At 41.4% G+C, this 20,971-nt stretch overlaps 1 protein-coding gene across 1 annotated transcript in view; it reads left to right on the forward strand.

Annotated features, from left to right (window-relative positions):
* LOC140714327 (complexin-3-like) overlaps nt 1-17,366 on the forward strand; it is a 28,515-nt gene extending 11,149 nt beyond the window's left edge. Inside the window, exon 3 of the mRNA XM_073025484.1 lies at nt 13,783-17,366. Coding sequence (XP_072881585.1) covers nt 13,783-14,007 — 225 coding nt within the window. The 3' untranslated portion in view covers nt 14,008-17,366. The remainder of the gene's footprint in view (nt 1-13,782) is intronic.
* The last annotated feature ends 3,605 nt before the right edge of the window (nt 17,367-20,971 follow it).

The raw sequence follows: 20,971 nt of genomic DNA on the forward strand, positions 1-20,971 counted from the left end.
TCTGCCATTCCATCATGGCTGATTTATTATCCCTCGTAACACTATTTTCCTGCCTTCTCCCTGTAATTTTTGACGCCATGACTGATCATGAATCTCTATCAACCTCCGCTTAAAATATATTGAATGACTTGGCCTCCACAGCCATCTGTGGTAATGAATTCCACAGATTCGCCGCCCTGGCTAAAGAAATTCCTCCTCATCTCTGTTCTAAATGAGCATCCTTCTATCTGAGCTGCCCTCTGGTCCTGGACTCACTCACTCTAGGAAATATCCTCTCCACATCTATCTAGGCCTTTCAATAGGTTTCATTGAAATATCCCATCATTCTTCTAAACTCCAGTGAATACAGGCCCAAAGCCATCAAACACTCCTCAGACGTTAACCCTTTCATTCCCAGAATAATTCTCATGAACCTCCTCTGGACCCTCTCCAATGCCAGCACATCTTTTCTTAGATAAGGCGCCCAAAACTGCTCACAATGCTCCAGGTGTGGTTTGAGCAATGTCTTCTAAAGACTCAGCATTATATCTTGGCTGTTATATTCTAGTTCTCTTAAAATGAATGCTAACATTGCATTTGCTTTCCTTATCACTGACTTAACCTGCAAGTTAAACTTTAAGTAATCCTGCACAAGGACTCCCAAGTCTTTTTGCACCACTGATTGTTGAATTTTCTCAAATTAAAGTTTAATTGTCAGTCAACCATACACATGAATACAGCAAAAGGAAACAGCCAAGGCCAAGGTGCAAAACACAGAGCCAACAGTCACATACAGCGCATATAATTATGATTGTAGAAAAACATACAGTTACTAAAAGAAGTAATAATATAGCCAAAGTCGCTGAAGGCCATGGCCTGTAGACTGATGGATAATGGTTGTTCTGGAGCCATGTTTCTGCAAGGATAAACCCGCAGCAGTTCCTTATATTGCACAGTGCAGCCACAGATGAATGCCATCTTTATTCCTTCTACCAAAGTGCATGACCGACACTATATTCCACCCGTCACTCTTTACCCATTCTCCCAATTTGTCTAGGTCCTGCTGAGTCTCCCTGCTTCCTCTTCACCACCTGTCCCTCTGCCTATCAAGGTAGATGGAGCGCCACAAAGCCACCAATTCTGTCATCCAAATCATTGACATTAATGTGAAAAGAAGTTGTCCCAGCACCAACCACCGTGGAACACCTCTAGTTACTGGAAGCCAACCAGAAGAAGGCCCTTTTATTCTCACTCTTCGACTCTTCCCAGTCAGTCAGTCTTCTTTCCTGCCATACCATAGGCTCTTATCTTGGGAAACAGTCTCATGTGTGGCACCTTGTCAAAAGCCTTTTTGGAAAATCCAAGTAAACATCATCCACTGACTCTCCTTTGTCTATTCTGCCTGTTATTTCCTTAAAACATCCCAACAGATTTATCAGGCAAGATTTCCCCTAAAGGAAACCATGTTGACTTTGGCCTACTTTATCACAGGCCTCCAACTATCCCAAAACCTCATCCTTAATAATGGACTCCACCATCTTCCCAACCACTGAAATCAGTATAATGGGCCTATAAATTCCTTTCTTCTGCCTCCTTCCCTTCTTAAAGAGTGGAGTAACATTTGCAATTTTCCAGTCCTATTTTCCAATTTTCCAGAATCTAGTGACTCTTGAAAGATCATTATTAATGCCTCCACAATTTCCTCAGACACCCCTTTCAGAACCCTCGGGTGTAGTCCATCTTGTCCAGGTGACTTACTTACCTTCATACTTTTCAAATTCCTCATCACCTTCACCTTAGTAATAGCAATGACGTTCACTTCTGTCCCCTGAAGCTCGCAAATTTCTGGCATATGCTAGTGTCTTCCATAGGAAAGACTGACACAAAATACTTATTAAGTTTGTCTGCCATTTCTTTGTTTCCCATTAGTACCTCTCCAGCATCATTTCCCAGCAGTCCCATATCCATATTCACTTCTGTTTTACTCTTTGTATATCTGAAAAACTTTTGATATTCTCTATGATGTTATTGGCTGGCTTACATTTATATTTCATTGTTTGCGTCCTTAAGTTTTTTTTATGTTGCCTTCTGTTGGTTTGTAAAAAACTACCCACTAACTTTTGCTTTTTTATGTCCTCTCTTTCACTTTTATGCTGTCTTTGACTTCTGTTGTCAGCCATGGTTACATCCCTTTACAATACTTCTTCATCTTTGGATGTGTCTATCCTACACCTTCAGACTTACCCTCAGAGACTCTAGCCATTGCTGTTCTGCCATCATCCTTGCAGGTGTTCCCTTCCAATCAGCTTTGGCCAGCTCCTCTCTCATGCCTCTGTAATTCCCCTTACTCCACTGTTTCAATGTACATTTGACAAATAAAGCTAATATTTCATCTTTACTTCTATACAATACAATGCTTGTACAGAACACTGATGCCAAATCAACCATTTAGTTCTTGAACCAAACTACACAGCCCTAATCACCACCTCGCTATGATCTACTTTGCACTAAAGTGGACTTTGTTTTATTTTTGTTCTAACTGTGATTTTCTTGTTAAAAACTGTGCATAATTCATGAATGCTGCTATCTGGTGCTGTGTACCTGTGACGCTGCTGCAAGTGAGTTTTTCATCGCACTTCTGCATACAAGATTCAATGAAAAACTGTGCCAATAAACTCCAATTTTGAGTTAGATAATTTATTTACCCTGGAAATTTTCTCATTTTCTGTATTTTGAATCACTATGTTTTTAAAATTGGTTTCCTTGAAACGAGTTTATCCAATTCCATCTTGTGAATCATACCTTAGATGCCCATAGAAGACAGATGGTAGTGGTTGAAGTGAATTATTCTAGCTAGAGGTCTGTGATTAGTGATGCTCTGCAGGGATCTGTAATGGGACCTGTGCTATTTATGATGTATATAAATGATTTGGGGGAAAATGTAGGTGTGTGCATTAGTAAGTTTGTAGATGATAACAAAACCGGTGGTGTTGTGGATTACCATTCTGTGTTTTATGTTCTAAATCAAAAGATGTAATTTTACCATTCAATTATAATTCAGCCTCAAGGCCTGAAGAAGAAAATTTCAAGAAAATATGGTGAAGTGTATGATAGTTGAAAAACTAACTTGTTAAAATGCTTGAACGAGGTAGATTGGAAGTGATTGAGAAAGATTTGCTAGCGGCTGAACAGGCTTACAAAATCTCTTTGCTCCAATCAGATTATAATAACATTCTGAAATTAAAATCCAAATACAACTCCATTCTAGGGGGACAAATTGGCAACATTCTACTTAAACTTAAACAGCAACATTTTGAGTTTGGTGACAAACCACAGAAGTTATTGGCAAGGCTGTTAAAAGGAGAACAAGCAAAACGAGCCATTTACAAAATAAAATCCAAGTCTGGCCTGATGCTTATGGACTTAAAAGATATTAACAAATGATTTAGTGAGCTCTATTCAGAAATTTACACCTCCAAATCAACAGCTACACAGGAAGATTTTGATAAGTTTTGTTGATCCGCTTTACTTCCCACAATTAGATGCAGCTTTCAGGGAGAATTTGGATTTGGATTTTTCGCTGTCTGAGTTACAGGATGCCATCAAAGCATTTCCCACTGGGAAGGCAGCTGGACCTGACGGGTTCGGGCTAGATTTCTACAAAGCCTTCCGAGATGTCCTTACACCGACTTTGCTGAGAATGGTTCAGGATACCTTTAAAAACAAGAGGCTCCCACCCTCTCTCAGTGAAGCAAATATTCGTGTTTTATTAAAAAAAAGATAAAGACAAAATGGACCCTGGAAGCTATAGGCCCGTTGCACTACTAAATTATGATTTGAAAATAATTACAGAAGCGTTAGCAAATCAGCCCGGTAAGCATATAGCAAATATCATTCACCTGGACCAAACGGGATTTATCCCGTGCAGGTGCTCCTTTTGCAAAGTCCGCAAAATTCTCAATATCTTGTATGCCGATTATGGGAAAGATGATAGAGCTGCTATACTGTCCATAGATGCCCACAAGGCATTCGATATGATAGAGTGGCCCTATCTAATTGCAACACTCAAGAAGTTTGGATTCAGCGACACTTTTATAGAATGGGTTAATGTATTATATACTAATCCAAAATCCTCCATTTTCACAAATGGGGATAAATCCAATCCATTCTCCCTGCAATGTGGTGTTCGCCAAGGGGACCCATTGTCCTCCCTGCAGTTTAACATAGCGCTGGAGCCCCTGGCGATTGGCATTAGGGGCCACCCACACATTAAAGGTATTAAGTTGGGCAATATTGAGACCCATGTGACCCTGTACGTGGACAATCTCCTTATTTGTCTAGCCAACCCAGCGGTCTCTATTCCCATCCTACTAGAATATATAAGTTCCTTTGGGAGTATTTCTGGCTATACCATAAATTGGGGAAAGAGCGAATTCATGTCCTTTGTGGATCAATTTACTGAAGACTTCCTGAAAAAATTGCCTTTTAGAGTAGAGAAGGACTGTTTCACCTATTCGGGGATTAAACTGACTAAGAACCCAAAGCCTCTTTTCAAATTTAACTTACAGGATCCTTAGAAAAACTCAGAACAAATATCGAGTCCTGGAGGATGCTGCCCTTATCCATGACTGGACGGGTAAATGCGATCAAAATGGTGACCCTACCCGGGTTTCTATATCTTTTTCAAAACCTGCCTATATACTTAAATGCATCCTTTTTTAAGAAACTTGACTCTATCATATTGCCCTTTGTGTGGGGCTATAAATCACACAGGATATCGAAGGCTCACCTACACAAACCTCTTAAGAAGGGCGGTCTTGGTCTGTCAATTTTCAAACATGACTATTGGGCAGCTAACTCCAGGGCTCTTACACACTGGAAATGTGGAGGTGCTGAGACCGAAGAAAAACCTTCATGGCTACAGCTGGAAGCCTCTGTTGTTAAATGTTCTTCACTTCCTGCTCTTCTGCTTTCCACTTATGCCTCAACAGACAAGCCAATCCAACAAAACTTTACCTTAAAGAATTCTCTACGAATATTAAACCAGATAAAAGTGGCTCTCCAAATTCCCAGTGTTTCCATACATGCTCCCATTTGTCAAAATCACTCATTTAAGCCTGGACAATTAGATGGGGTGTTTGCAGTCTGGAGAGAAAGGGGTATCAAAACTTTCTTAGATCTGTACATTGATGGCCAATTTGCATCATTCACACAATTAAGCACTAAGTTTAACCTTCCAAATTCACATTTTTTCACTATCTCCAAGTTAGACACTATGTCAAGGAAAAGTGCCCATACTTCGGGTCTATTTTCACCACCCATCCCTTTCTTGAAAACCTCTTGCTCCCTCCAGACTCCGAACAGTTCATATCAAAATTTGTGAACTGCTTTACTCCTTTGGTTTCTACAGATTTTACTAGGGAAGCCTGGACTGGGGACTTGAACTCAGAGATATCAGTGGGACTTTGGGAGGAGACAATGTCCCGGGTTTGCTGTTGTTCTATTAACTCACGCTACAGGTTAATCCAGTACAAGGTGATGCTTAGATTGCATTATTCAAAAACAAAACTGAATCGCATCTTCCCATCTGTGTCTCCTGACAGCGACAGGTGCCGCTCTGCTGAGGGCTCACTAGCGCATCCTTTCTGGTTTTGCCCTACATTATACAACTCTTGGTCTGCAATTGTTGAGTGGCTCTCAAAAGCCTATTCTAGAGACATTCAGCCCAATCACGACCTTGCCATCTTTGGATGTTCTGCAGTGACTCTTGAGTTGCCGCTCGACGTGCAGATTGCTCTGCATCTAGGAATGGTGGCGGCTAAGAAACTTATTCTTCTGATCTGGAAGTCTACTACTCCACCTACCTTTGCACACTGGCTTCAAGGAGATGTTGTCTATTGTACAAATGGAAAGACTGCGTCTGCACAAACCCAATACACAGAATATATTTGAGAGAATATGGGGATCTTTCTTGGCTCAGTGTCATGTTACCTCACACACATAGTGACCTTGACCTGTCTAATCTCATGAGTGGGTGTGGTGCCTAATCAGATTCCTCTATTCATTTTATTTTACATTGCTTCCATGATACCACTATTGTGTCAACTTTTTTTTGAAAGTCTATATATGTAATCTTGTAAATTGTCTGGCATCTTTTTGTTTTTTGTTTTTGATTTGTTTTGTCTCTGCTCCATTTGGAGCTGCATCTCCTTTGTATTATTTTGCACGTCTTCAATGTGTTTTGTCTTTGTAAAACTGAAAATTGTAAATGAAGATTCAAAAAAAATGCTTGAAAATCAAAATGGTGGAAATCTGAAATAAAAGCTGAATGTGCTGGAAACACTTGCCTGATCAGGGCTTATTGATGAAAGAGGTCTCCCGCCATCCAGCCCATGCTCTCTTCTCACTGGTGTCATCAGGAAGGAGGTGCTGGAACCTGGGCCCCACAGGACCAGCTTGAGGAAAAGTTTTCCCCTTCAACTTTCTGGCTCCCAAACCAGAGTTAGAGCTCTTGAATCAGGCTTCCCTCACCCCAGCACTGAAATGATTGCAGTACCTATGGATTTACTTTCAAGGTCTCTACAACTCCTGTTCTCAATATTATTTATATTTATTGTGTTACGTACCCGTGACACGTGACAGTGGTACCCTTGTCACGTGACTGGGGTTGAAGTTATACTGGACTTGAGGTAATGGTCTTGTGATGGTGGAGTGACGTCATTTTCCCGCCAGTAGAGGTCATGTGACAGGTTTTTTTTACAGGTTATAAAAGGAAGACCCACCCTGTCAGGTGGGGCAGTTCGTGGCTGGATTTGCCATGTTGACTTCATGCCACTGCATGATTTAATGTGATGACGCAGTTTAGTTGAAAAGTGAAGTTTTATCTATGGCCTAAAGTTTAAAAGGTCATTTCCAGCAGTTTCTTTGCTGGTGGAGAGTGAAGATAAGAATTTGGAAGATAAAGATCGAGGAGAATTGATTTTCGACGGTGGATTGGTTTCGATCTTATTTGATCCTCATTCGGAAGGATTCCGTTGACTATTCTTGCTGTTAATCCCTGGGATGACCAGAAAGGATTTGAGAATAGTGTGGAAGGAAAGGTCAGTGCCTTTAAACCGTTACATTTCATTAAAGTATTCATGGGAAAAGTTCGACGCTGGGGATCGAAGGACAATGACGTGGAAGAGAATTTAAATCGCCTTAAAAAGTCTCTCCTTTTAAATGGACTGGGCATTTTGAACTTTCGGCATACCGCTTTAAAGAACTGTTTTTTTTCAATACCGCTTTAAAAACTGTTTAAGCTGCCGCACAGCAGCTGTTTTCCGGTTACGTTTGTGTTTGTTTACTTTTGGGGGGTTTGTTTTCAGTGTTTAATAAACGTGTTATTTGTTATAAAAACCCTTTGCCTAACTCATATATATTTATTGTTGCCTGAATACGTAACAATTGATTTTTTTTTGTTTTTGCACAATTTGCTGTCGTTTGCACATTGGTTGTTTGTCTTTATTTGTGTGAAGTTCTTCATTGATTCTATTGTGTTTCGTTGCATCTATTGGTACGCCCGCAAGAAAAATTAATCTCAGGGTAGTATGTGGTGACATACATACAGCTTAATAATAAATTTGCTTTAAACTTTGAAAGGAATCCTGATGAAGGGTCCTGGCCTAAAACACTGACTGTTTATTCTTCTCCATAGATGTTGCCTGGCCTGCTGAGTTCCTCCAGTATCGTGTGTGTGTTTCTCAATGAGATTGGAGGCTGCTTCTTCAGTCTGAAGATTTTTTACCCAGATGCTGCCTGAGCTGCTGAGAATTTTTCACTTTCTGTTTTCATTATGTTAACAGAGATCAAATTCAACTTCAAGTTGAAGGTCAAGTTTATTGCCTTTCAACTGCATAAATGTATTTCACCAAAAGAAACAGCATTCCTCCAGACCAAGGTGCATAACGCAGTGCATATAACTCACACACAACACACAAAGTAATAACACAAACAAGAGAAAATCTGCAGATGCAACACACACACAAAATGCTGGAGGAACTCAGCAGGCCAGGCAGCATCAATGGAAAAAAAATACAGTCGACGTTTCGGGCCGAGACCCTTCGGCAGGACAAATAAATTAACAAATAATAAGGTGCATTTACAACACAAATTAAAAAGTAAGCACTATAATGTTACTGGCTCTTCATACGTGGTGAGTCCTAGGTTGTGGCAGGGAGCTCAATTATCTCATGGCCAGGGAGAAGAAGCTGTTTCCCACTCTAATAGTTCTTGTCCTAATGCTTTAGTACCTCCTGCCTGATGGCAGGGGGTCAAAGAGATTGTTTTGGTGGATGAGAGGGATCATTGACAATGCTAAGGGCCCTGTGTACACAGCGCTCCTGGTAAATATCTCAACTGCATGGAAAAGAAGACCCAGTGATTCTCTCAATCATCTTCACAATCATTTGTAGTCAGATGTCTTGCAATTTGAAGCAGAAGAATTCCTCTGTTATCTATTTGAACAAAGAATTAATTAAAATGGGTAAACATCCTTATGCTGCCCACCTCCACTATAGGAAGGATATGAAGACTTTGGAGAGGGTGCAGAGGAGGATCACCGGGATGCTGCCTGGTTCAGAGGGCATAAGCTGTCATAAGAGGCTGGATAAACTTGGGTTGTTTTCTCTCGAGCAGTCGAGGCTGAGGGGAGACCTGGTAGAGGTTTATAAGAGGCATAGAGAGAGTGGACAGAATGTATCTGTTTCCCAGGGTTGAACTGTCTAATACCAGAGGGCATGCATTGAAGGCGAGAGTGGGTAGGCTCAAGGCAAATGTGCAGGGAAAAGTTCTTTACTCAGAGAGTGGTGGTTGCCTGGAATGCGCTGTCTGGTATGGAGGTAGAGATAAATACATCAGAGGCTTTTAAGAGACATTTGGACAGGCACATGATTGTAAAGAAGATGGAGAGATATGGACATTGTGCAAGTAGTGTTTAGTGTTTTTGATTTGCTCTTTAGCTGGTTTGACACAACATTGTCAGTCAGACGGACTGTTCTTGTGCTGCATTGTTCTATGCAGAATGAAAAGCAATGAATTTCATGCAAACATGATACTGATATGATTCATTGTCGATATCATCTTGATTACAAAGGAAAAACATTATGCATGATTACATAATTCTACTGACATGAATGATAAGTGAACTTTTATCCTTATGTGTTGTAACCAGGAAGCTGTTGTGAATATTACAACTTTTAAAAAAAACCTTAATTCTTCAGTGTGGATTAATTTTTAATCTATATGTCCTGGCTAGCAATTATTTCAATAGTCAGCAAACATTCCCTGCCCCGATGACATTACTACGTTTCTATATCTGGAATCTTACTCGGTACAAGTGTTTTGGGACATCCTCATGTTGAAAAAGACATTAAATACTTTATCATTGCTATATTTAGAATAGTAAATGGTTCCAAAATTATCAGATGCAAAATATATTGTGATATTAATTGCAATATCTTTTAGATCCACCAAGAAATGTAATCTGAAAACTCAAAGGTAATAAAGTCATAATTAAGCTGAAGTTAATGCCACGAGAGAGAAAGAAATCATGACTCAGTAACTGAATGAAGAGATAAAAAAATTAGGCCTAATGATGCACTTAATTGGTTTGTGGGTTATTCCCAGTGCAATCACAGCAGGTGCAGTTTGAATTAACTCAATGTAAACAGTTAATGGAGAACTCACAAGAAGTGAGATGCAAAAGGTCAATTTAGAATATTAGTTCAAAAAGGATTCACTCTGAATATTTAGTATCAAGTTTGAGTTCAACTTTATTGTTATTCCACCATACACCTGTATACTGCTAACCAAAACGCCATTCCTCCGGGGCTGAGGTGCAAAACACAGTGCATACAGTCACACTCAATACATATAGTTACGATCCAGCACATACTGTCACAAAGTAATACCGGCTCATGTCCCTGAGTGACAAGGCCTAAAGATTGACAGGTTACCATAAGACTGTATGATGTTTCTGGTACTGTTATAATAAAACAAGCAGTCGTATAAATGTGTGAAACAGCCGCAATAAACGATGAAGAGGGACCAGTGCAGGATGAGAGTGTGTCTGTAAGTTGGGAAGTGGGACGGGGGCTGGGATGGACAGAGTGTACACGTGTGCTGGGTGGCAGCAGGGTGTTAACAAGTTTACCAGCCTGGGGGAAGAAGCTGTTGCCAGCTGAACAGTTCTGGTTCTTATGCTGTGATACCTTCTGCCTGACTGCAGGATGCGAGGAAGGTGGGAGGGGTCTTTGATAACGTCGGAGGCATTACAAATGCAACACTTTTGATAGATGTCCTGAATGGGGAGGGGGGTGAGACAGAGAACGTTGATGTTTTCAGTGGTCCTCACTATCCGTTGCAGTGCCTTGCGATCTGACACATTGCAATTCCCTAACAGACCTTTCCAGGGTGAAGAGATGCGATCATAAGATTTTACTTAGTGTGGTGTGAGAGAGTCTCGGTGATATCCATCTCTGTGGGCTTGGTCTGGCTGGAAAGTAGGGTGAGCTCAAGGTGCTTCTAACAGACACCTTTATTGACTGAAACTTCAGAACATTACATTCCAGTTGTGAGAATTTGTGATTTCATGAAGTAATTGGATAGTATTTTATGAAGAAGCAGAAGCTCTCTGAAGGATCCCAACCTGCTCTAGTCATGAGTGGAGCTTGTCCTCTTGATTAGTCAGCACACTTAATATCAAGGAACACCCTTTTTCACCATATAGATCAACATGTATTAGGAAATTGCTGTGGTGTATTGGAGCTACATGCAACAAAAACAACGTTTAACAATTATACAAAATAAAGTTAGCCGTACCAATATGGAATAAAATGTGTAAAAATACATAAATACCAGCTTGTATTTACAATGTAGACAGCGTTAATAACATTGGTTTACAGTGCACATTCAGTACTGAGTCATGAGGTTATAGGTAGGGGGCAACGGGAGGGCAAACTAGAATGGTTGATCAGATTAATGCCCTGGGAGAAGACGCATTTAAGATGGCGAGAAGTTTGGCGAATAGCCCTATTGTGCTTTAGAGTCATAGAGCCATAGAAAACTACAGCACTTTGGACCATCCAGTCTGTGCTGAACTATTATTCTGTCTAGTCCCATCAATCTGCACCCAAACCATAGCCTTTCATACCCCTCCCATCCATGTACCTATCCAAATTTCTCCTAAATGTTGAAATCAAACTCACATCCACCATTTCTGCTGACAGCTTTCCAGAAGGGAACTTCTGTAAAAGGCAGTTTGCAGGGTGGGTCAATGTCCACAATGATTTTTCTGCCTGTTTCTTCGTCCTGGACAGGTACAAGTTCTGCAGTGATGGTGACCTTTGCTGCAGTCCAGACAGATCACTGTAACTTTTGTACAATGTGAGAGGATGCTGCACCGAACCAGACAGTAATGTCTGATGTGAGGAGGCTCTCTGTGACAGCTGTATTTATTGACATACAGCATGGTGTAGGCCCTTCCAGCCTTTTGAGCAATGCTGCCCATCAATTGCCCAATTTAATCCGAGTCTACAATAAAAAATTAACCTACCAACCGTTACGTCTTTGGGCTGTGGGAGAAAACTGAAGGTCCTGGAGGAAACCCACGCGGTCACGGGGAGAACATGCAAACTCCTTACAGGCAGAGGTGGGAATTGGACCTGGGTCTTCTTTACAGTAAAGTGTTGTGCTAACCACTACGCTACCATACCACCCTCTGCAAGAAGAAATAGTATGGTAAACTGATAAGGGGAGAAAAACTTTTGCTGCTCAATATACTCCCTGATCTCTGCATGTGCCTTATTATTAGCTTGGTATTTGTGGCTTTTCCCAATAGTTTGAACTGTCTCCAGTGGGATTCTAAGAACCCCCTCTCCAATCACATAGACGAAAGGTTCAAATCTGAACTGTATTTCAATATAATTAAAGTAAAGGTTTGGAACATCTCTGGTTGAATAAAAAAATCTGGCTTCTGTTTTAACCCTTGTGAGGGTGGGAGCAGGGAGAACTGTAACAAGAGTGTGGGGTTAATGTATGAGGAGAGTTTGAGAGCTCTGGGCCTGTACTCGCTGGAGTTCAAGAAGAATGAGGAGAGAACTCATTAAAACTTATTGGACTGTATATTGGAAGGCCAAGATAGAGTGGTTGTGGAGTGGCTATTTGCTTTAGTGGGAGAGTCTAGCACCAAAGAGCACAGCCTCAGAGTAGAGGGATGCCCCTTTGGAATAGAGATGCTGAGAATTTTTTTTTAGCCAGATGGCAGAGAATCTATGGAATTCATTGCCACAAACAGCTACGGAGGCAAAGTCTTTGGGTACAGTTAAAGGGGAAGTTGATAGGTTCTTGATTAGTAAGGGCGCCAAAGGTTATGGGGAGAAAGCAGGAGAACGGGGTTGCAAGAGATAATAAGTCAGCATGATGGAACAATGGTGCAGGATCGATGGGTTGAATGGCTTAACTCTGCTCCTATGTCTTATGGTCTTATGATTACGATGGCCTCTAGATTGTCTTGCCCTGTTTTCACGCAGGAAACATACGCACAGCAGAGAGGATATGTGAGGACAACGTGACTCTCAGAATGGGTTTGTGTTCCAAAAGAACTATGACTCTTGTACCAATCAAGCAGAGAGAATGAGTACCACCTTATTAAAGAGTGTTTTAAACAATTGAGGGAGACGAGGTTGCCCTGATGTCTGTTTTGATGCATTGTTATGGGGGTGGCTGTAGGCTTCTGCGATTGAGAGTCTAATTAAAAGGTAGTCCGACACCTGCAGCAGAAACAATCTCAACCTTGTAATTTGACCTTGAATGTTAAATGGTCCCTGTGAGGATAGTAATTTACTGGGATCAATCCCCTGTCGAAGCAAAGGTTTCCTTAAATGAACTATTAATAACCAGAAGAATTAATTTCTTGATCTTTATACAGCTGCTCATACGTCGACATGTGTTTGTTTGGTCCTGCTTCCAGTAAATCTGACGCATTACTAATCCTGTAGCAGCCTTTATGTAGACTCGGCATGTTACCAACAACTTTGACAAACTTCTACAGATGCACTGTGGGAGCATCATGGCCTGGTGTGGAAACACCAATGCCCAGAAATGGATAACCCTACAGCAAGTGGTGGATGCTGCCCAGTCCATCACCTCCCCTCCCCAATTCTGATTACTTCCAAACATAGAAAAGGACTTTGTACTGCAACCTATATTTCCAGACCAGCATGTCGTGGCCTCTTTGCCAATGCGGTGCCAGTCCATCACAGGCAAAGACTGAGCACATTTACAAGGAGTGCTACCAGAATAAAGCACCATCCAGGCCATGCTCTCTTCTCACGACTACCATCAGGCAAGAGGTACAGGAATTAAGTCTCCCACCACAAGATTCAGGTACAGTTATTACCCTTCAACCACCAGGCTCCTGAATTGGTGTAACTTCACAACCCTGAAATGATTTCACAACCTGCAGATTCCATTCCAAGAACTTTATAACTGGTGTCCTCAGTATCATCTATCTATCTATTTATTTATTTTGCACGGTTTGACTTCTTTTGTATGTTTGTTGTTTCAGTCTCTGTTTATGTACAGTTTTTCATGAATTCTATTGTATTTCTTTACTTTTCTGTAAATGCCTGCAAGAAAATGAATCTCTAGGTAGCCTATGGTGCTATGTAAGTGCTTTGATAAGTTCTGACTTTGACTTGATGTGTAATCAGCCAGGTTTCAGAGAGGGTATAAAAGTTTCAATCAACGGTTTCTTTCCACCAGAGTGAAATAGATGAGAGCCAGATCCAGCTGGCTGGCGGCGAGGTGGAACTGCCAAAGGAGCTGGCCAAGATGATTGAACAGGACAATGAGGAAGAAGCTGAGAAGGACTCCTTGATGGGACAGCTCAGCAACATTCAGAACCTCGACATTGACAGCTTGAAGGACAAGGCCCAAGCCACCCTGGAAGACTTCAAGCATACTGCAGAGAAGTGTTGTGTCATGTGAAACAAAAATTATGGGACTAATTTTCATAATGTTCACAGTGACTTGAATCAAAACTGCAAACTTGCAGCCTGTTAAACATTGATCTATAAAGTAATATCCCAGTGAAGGCAATGCGATAGTTAGACACAGATCTGCTCCTGTTTGCAATACGCTGTGTGTATGATGTATATACTAGTCAGCAATTCTTGTCAATTCTGACCGTCAATCTATCACCCTGACCAGCAATCTGTTAACCTTTGTTGCTGGTATTTTAAGAGAACAAATTTGACATAGGCTTGGAATTCTGAATATAAACACTAACCCCTGGGGAACAAATGCCTCTGTCATTCATTACGCTAGTGACAGAAATGTTCCCTGTAAAAGTGATATACACACACAGTAAACTTTATCTAGTTGAGGTAATTGTGTGACCTTGTTAATGAAGTTGTAGAAATAATGACAAAGGTTCTCTTCCCATTCCAATCTACTTAAAAGAAACCCTAAGGAACAGCAACTTCTATTTACGTAGCATCTGTAACTCAGCAAAATGGCTTGAGGTGGATCTCAAGACCTCAAGGAGATATTAGAGTCATAGAGTTGGAACCATGGAATGATATGGCACAGGTACAGGCCCCTTTAGCTCACTGAATCCACACCAACATCAGGCACCCATATTTGTAGTAATGCTACCCTTACCCTCAGAGTCAATTCTCTGCATCCCCATTGACTCCTCCCCAAGATCTAGCTCTCCTCCTCAGACAAAGGACAAAGCAAAAGAGTCTTTAGGGTGCAGACAGGTCTATGGTGGAGGGAGAGTCCAAACCCTGGGGCAGCGGGAGCTAATATTCCTGCAAATTGACTGTTAAATTTTGCTATGTCAAAGCTGCAGTGTAAATGAAGGTTGTTGTTGCTGTATGAACCAAATGCTTGACATGAAGATGGTGCGTTAGAGCTGTTTAAATCCAAACCGGAATCCTCTCTTCATGACCACATAATGACAATTTTGGATGTTTTGGAACTACAGAAGATTATATATCATCGTCCTTTAGTTTCTCTCCCTCCCCCTTTCTCTCTCTCCCTCACATCCTCTCTCTCTCACACACACACACTCTCTCTCTCTGTTTCTCCAACTTGATCCTTCAAAGCCTCTGTATCTCTTCCATACATACAAATACAGTTTTCTTGTTTTCTTATCATTTCTCCCTCTCTTTCTCACCCACTTACCATTCCCTTCTCTCTCTCTTTTCTTCCCCTTTCCCCTTTATGAATTTTATGCTGCATTGGACAATCATTTCCTTCTTTACACTTGTGTACAGAAGAATGACCATAAACTATCTTGAATCTTAAATCTTCCCCTCCTCCTTCACCATCTTATTTACTCATTCTTTCACTCTTTCTTTTTGTCATATTTCAGAGAAGGGGGCTATTCAGCCCATTGAGACTATGCCCCAATGATCATTCCAAGCAGTTGCTTTCCCCTTCTTATTTCCTGTGACCTTGCCCTCTCAAATCTCCATCAACTGCCCTCTTGTTTTCCTTCATTAGGGAGCTATGTACATTTGACAAATAACCTGCCAATGCATCATTGGGCTTTGGGAGGAAACTGGAGCACCCAGAGAAAGCACATGCAGTCACAGGCAGAACGTGTGAGCTCCACACAGAGAGCACCAGAGGTCAATCAAACCTGACACTCGGTGTGGTAGTGGTACTAACCGCTCTGGTATTGTACGGCCCACTCGCTCTCCTTCCCACTTTCTCTCATTCTTTGTCTTTCTCACTCTGTACTCTTCTCTTTCTGGCCCCATTCTCTCTCTGGCCTCTTTCTCTCTCTCTCGCTCCTTCTCTCCCTCTTGCAATCTTCTCTCTCTTCCCCTTCCCTCTCTTACCCCTTCTCTCACTCGCTTTCCTCTCTCTCTCTCACCACCTTCCCTCACTCACACCTCTTTTCTCTCCATTCTCTTTCTCTTTTACTTCATTCTTTATTGCCCCTTTTCTCTCTTCTCCCTCCTCTCTCTCCCTCTCACCCCCTCCACTCTCCCCCTCCCCTCTCTCTCTCACCTTTTCCCTCCTTCCTCTTTGGACCTTTCTCTTTAAAACTAGGCTGGGCAAACAGATTCAGGCATTTCTGTGTCTTTCCAGATTTGCATGCTTTCTAATTTTAATAAATGCTCTTAAATCATTGTTATTAATGCCAAACAAATGTGTTTATGCACAAAACGTTAGGGTAGCAATATCTAATGTTTCATATCTGTATGTTCATTATATTTGTTTGTTTGTTTTTATATGTGTTGGGCTATCTTACCTCTTCAATGTGTAGAGCAATCTTTACTTACAGGCTGGTAGGATATGAATTTAAGATGTTAAGGGAATATTAAACTTGTTGAATCTGATCTTCACTGTACCTGTTGCAATTAGAAGTAACAGCAAATATTCCATCTGAAAACTCATTTTCCCTAGGCACTTTGAAACTCAAAGTCAGATCCCAATTTATTATAACTGATGTACATGGCGTAAATTTGTTATTTTACCACAGCACTATAGTACAAAGACATAATTATTATATATTCATGATCTTCTGCTGCTGTAGCCCATCCACTTCAAGGTTTGACATGTTGTGCATTCAGAGATGCTCTTCTGCACGCCACTGTTGTAACACATGATTATTTGAGTTACTTTCACCTTTCTGTCAACTTGAACCAATGTGGCCATTCTCCATTGACCTCTCTCACTAACGAAAACTGCCGCTAACTGGTTGTTTTTTTTTGTTTTTCACACCATTCTCTGTAAATTCTAGAGAAGGTTGTGTATGTAAATCCCAGGAGGTCAGCAGCTTCTGAGATACTCAAGTCCCCCTGTCTGACACCAACAATCATTCCATGGTCAAAGTCACTTAGATCACATTTCCTATCCATTTTGATGTTTGGTCTGAACAACAAATGAGCCTCTTGACCACGTCTGCATGCTTTTATGCATTGAGTTCCTGCCACACGATACGCTGATTAGATATTTGTGTTAACGTACAGGTGTGTTATTAACCTAATAAAGTGACCACTGAGTGTATTCTAGCTCTTCGGAAATCAGAATCAGAGTTATTATCACTGACAAATAACGTGTAACTTGTCGTTTTGCGGTAGCAGAACAGTACAAGGACATAATTACTATAGATGACAAAAATACGCAAATTGTGCCAAAAAAACCGAATATTATTTATTCAGTACTTAATGCAGCAAAATGGCTTGAGGTGGATCTCAAGATGGGTGAAGAAGGAGATATTAGATAGAGTCATGAAATGATATGGCACAGGTACAAGCCCTTATGGCGCTTTGAATCCACAACAACCATCAAGCACCCGGATTGGTCACCATGGTAGCATGGCGGTTAGCGCAATTGTTATGTTTTGTAATTTCAAAACATTAAACTAATTAAAAGGAAGCCACGGGTGTCGGAAATGTGAGTAATTTTGTGGTTAACTTTAAGTGAGGCATGTACATATCATGTGGTAGCATGATGACATATGAAATTCAGATATTGATACATGTAACCCATAATGAATTATTTAAATGAACAATAATGCTTTATCAAACAATTTATATACAAGGTTACTCAAATGTTACTGAGATATAAACTCCAACTCAATAGAGAATGCATCCTAACTGTAAGAGTTGACTCTGAGAATGCAGGATGTGGTTCTGACAATGGTAACTACTGTTCGTATTCAACAATTGACTCTGTTGTACTCAAATGATTGATGTGTCACCTCCAGATGGTATCAGATGTAACCTTCACTGCGTGGGAGAGCAGTCTAGTTCTGACCTTAATCTTTCTTAGTTACCCACTTCTGATCACCTCAGTAGTCCCTCACCAGGACTGCTTGTCCAGGAGTGAAACATTGAACCTCCTTGTTTGAGGAGCCTTCAATTTGCCTCAGCTGTTTGTCCTGCATCCTCCTTCTGAGAGTGGGATTGAGGAGATCCAAGCATGATCCAAGGGATGACCCGGGAACAGCATAGCTGGTGAGCTGTCGGTGTGCTGCATTGTGATATGCAAGGAAGAAACTGGCAAGTGTTACTCTAGTGTGTTCTCCTGACACTGCTCACAGTGCATTGTTTAGGCTCTGAACAAAACTTTTGGTGTAGATGTAATATATATTATTCCCTTAGTTTTTAGGAATGACTGAAACTGTTCCATCACAAACTGTGGTCCATTGTCACAGATTAAGTGTTCTGGAACACCAGTCCTTGTAAAGAGGGTTCTCAACGCATCGACAGTGGGCTAGGCTGTAGTGGAGGCTACTAGGAATAGTTTTGGCCACTTCATAGCTGCATCTACTACCACCAAGAAATGTGTGCCCATGAATAGTCCTGTAAAATCCACATGAATACTTTGCCAGAGCAATGCAGAGCATTCGCAAGGATGGAGAGGCGCTGCTCTTGGTATCTCCTGGACATGTCAGTATCCCGCGCAGTGCACGGCAAGCTGCTTGATCTGCTGATCTACCCCAGGTCACCTGACAAAGCTTCGAGCCAATGCTTTCGTTTTAATCCACGCCTAGGTGACCAGCACGTGGCTCCGCCAACACTTCAGCTCTCAGCTTGGAAGGTACACAAATCCTCACAGAGGCATCTTCCATCAAGTGCAGGTTCATCTTGGCACTGGTGAAAATGAGGAAACTGGAGATTCTATTGCACATTCAAGCCGCTTTTGGTGTCCATGTAGACCTGAAACAGTGTGCGATCTTTTCTGGTTGCCCTTTGGGAGACTTTTGATTTGCTTTGAGGAGAGCACATCCAGAGAAGTGTCTTTTTTTTTGTAAATTATTCCAGTGTTTCCTTTTCCAAGGGTAAATGGGCCAATCCATCAGCATTTCCATGATTAGTTGTCCTCTTGAATTCAATCTTTTAATTATGTCCTCCAAGAATCAGAGTCCACCTCTGTATTTGTGTTGCTGCTGTTAGTGAAACACCCTTCTGTGGACTGAAAATAGACACTAGCGGTTGATGATCAGTAACGAGGGTAAATTATCTCCCATACAAGTACTGGTTGAAATGTTTTACACCTCAAACCAGACTCAAGGCTTTTGTGTCAATTTGTGTGTAATTTTTCTCTGCAGTGGTAAGGGATCATGATGCAAATGCATTCACTTCCATAACACATGACATGACTGCATAAGGTGAGGCATCACAGGCAAACTTCACTGGACAATGTGGATCATAATATGTGAGAACAGAGTTTGATGTCACCATTTCACTTTCCTTTTTGAAAGCCATCTCACACTGCTTTGTCCATTGCCATTTCTTCCCGATCTGCAATAATGAGTTCAAGGGTGGAGCACAGTAACCGGATTGGCAGGAACCTGTTATAGTAGTTGACAAACCCTAAAAGGGATCACAACTGTGACATGTCCTTTGGCCTTGGGACATCAACCATTGCATGAATTTTCTCTACACACTTGTCTAATCCTTGTGTGTTGAGGGTGTGGCCACAGTAAGTGATGCTTGGGTTAAAAAGTTCACACTTGTCACATTGTGCTCTGAGCCCATAATTTTCTAACATTTTTACTCTGTTTTGAGTTTTTGTAGATGGTCTTTGTCATCCTGACCAGTAACAGTTATGTCATCCAGGTAATACTGAGTGCCTGGGTAGCCCTACAGGACCTAGTCCATAGCTTTCTGCCAGAGTGCAGATGCAGACACTATTCCAGAATTAAGCCTATTATAACGCTAAAGCCCTTTGTGAATGTCTGCGGCGAGAAACATTTTGGACTCTTCTTCCACCTCAATATTTAAATAGGCCTTAGCTAAGTCCACTTTGCTGAAGTGTTTTCCTCCAGAAGGGTTTGCAAATATATTCTCTATCCTGGGCAGAGGGTATTGATCTACTTGGCTCACTGGGCTCATTGTAACTTTAAAATCACTACAGATTCTGACAGACCCATTCTTCTGAGCCATTCTGAGACCACTGACATTGCCCATGGGCTCCACTCGACCTTAGAAAGAATTCTTCCAGTCTCCATGCAATCTAACTCATTGGCTGTTTTATTATGGATGGTATAAGCAACTGGAGGGGCTTTGCAAATCTTGGGTGAAGAATTATCATTTAACACTATTTTACCCTTGATATGTTTGAGTTTTCCAATGGCATCCTTGCCAAGCAATGAATCCTTGATTCCACATCCAGCTGTGGCATCGTCCCGTACCTTTCTTACTTCGCTTCTAGTTGGCTTCATTGCCAGGGATGTGGCATGAAAATGTTGGCTGGATCTCCAATCAAATTGGCTTTGTCTCAGCCAATCATGCCCCCACAATGCCTGTCCTCCCATTTTAGCCACATACAAGCTCAATGTGGCTTGCTGGTTTTTGTATTTCATGGTACGAATGTCATTCCCACAGATGTTATCTTTGCTCCAGTATGAGTTCTCAGCAGGTTTCAGTTTGGTATCTTTGAAATACTGTTCAAATTCATTTTATAGAATGACTGAGAGGAGAGGCTCAGCAATCTTCTCCCTCACCTCCCACAGTAACCTGGGGTATATCTCTTCCGGTCTGAAGTTAATTACCATTAACTTCTTCTCAATTTCTACCTCTCATCCTTAGAGAAGAGACAAATTATAGATGATTGAAAACTCAAGTCAAAAAGAGAGGTTTTGGGAAGCTTATTGGAGGATAGAAATGTCTGTGGGGTGGTAACAAGTAGTTATTTGCATTAATTTACTCATCACTCTTAAATGTTCATTTATGCCCAGCATTTTCCTCCTTTATTTGCTGTCTCCAAGTAAGGCCATCACCCTTGCCACCTTCCCAGAGGCCATGAGCCCACAGACCTTTTCTCTGGTGTTAGTGGCCTTCTGGTAGCTCATAGGTCACCTACTGAAAACATTCCCAGGTTGGTTGTTTGGTTCACCAGAATGAAGTCCCACACCATTGCTTCCCATGTCCTGTCCACAGACAGCCGTTTGTCACAGACTTTACAGAACAGCAGACAGGAA

The sequence above is a fragment of the Hemitrygon akajei genome, chromosome 21, assembly GCF_048418815.1.
Source record: "Hemitrygon akajei chromosome 21, sHemAka1.3, whole genome shotgun sequence".
NCBI lineage: Eukaryota > Metazoa > Chordata > Chondrichthyes > Myliobatiformes > Dasyatidae > Hemitrygon > Hemitrygon akajei.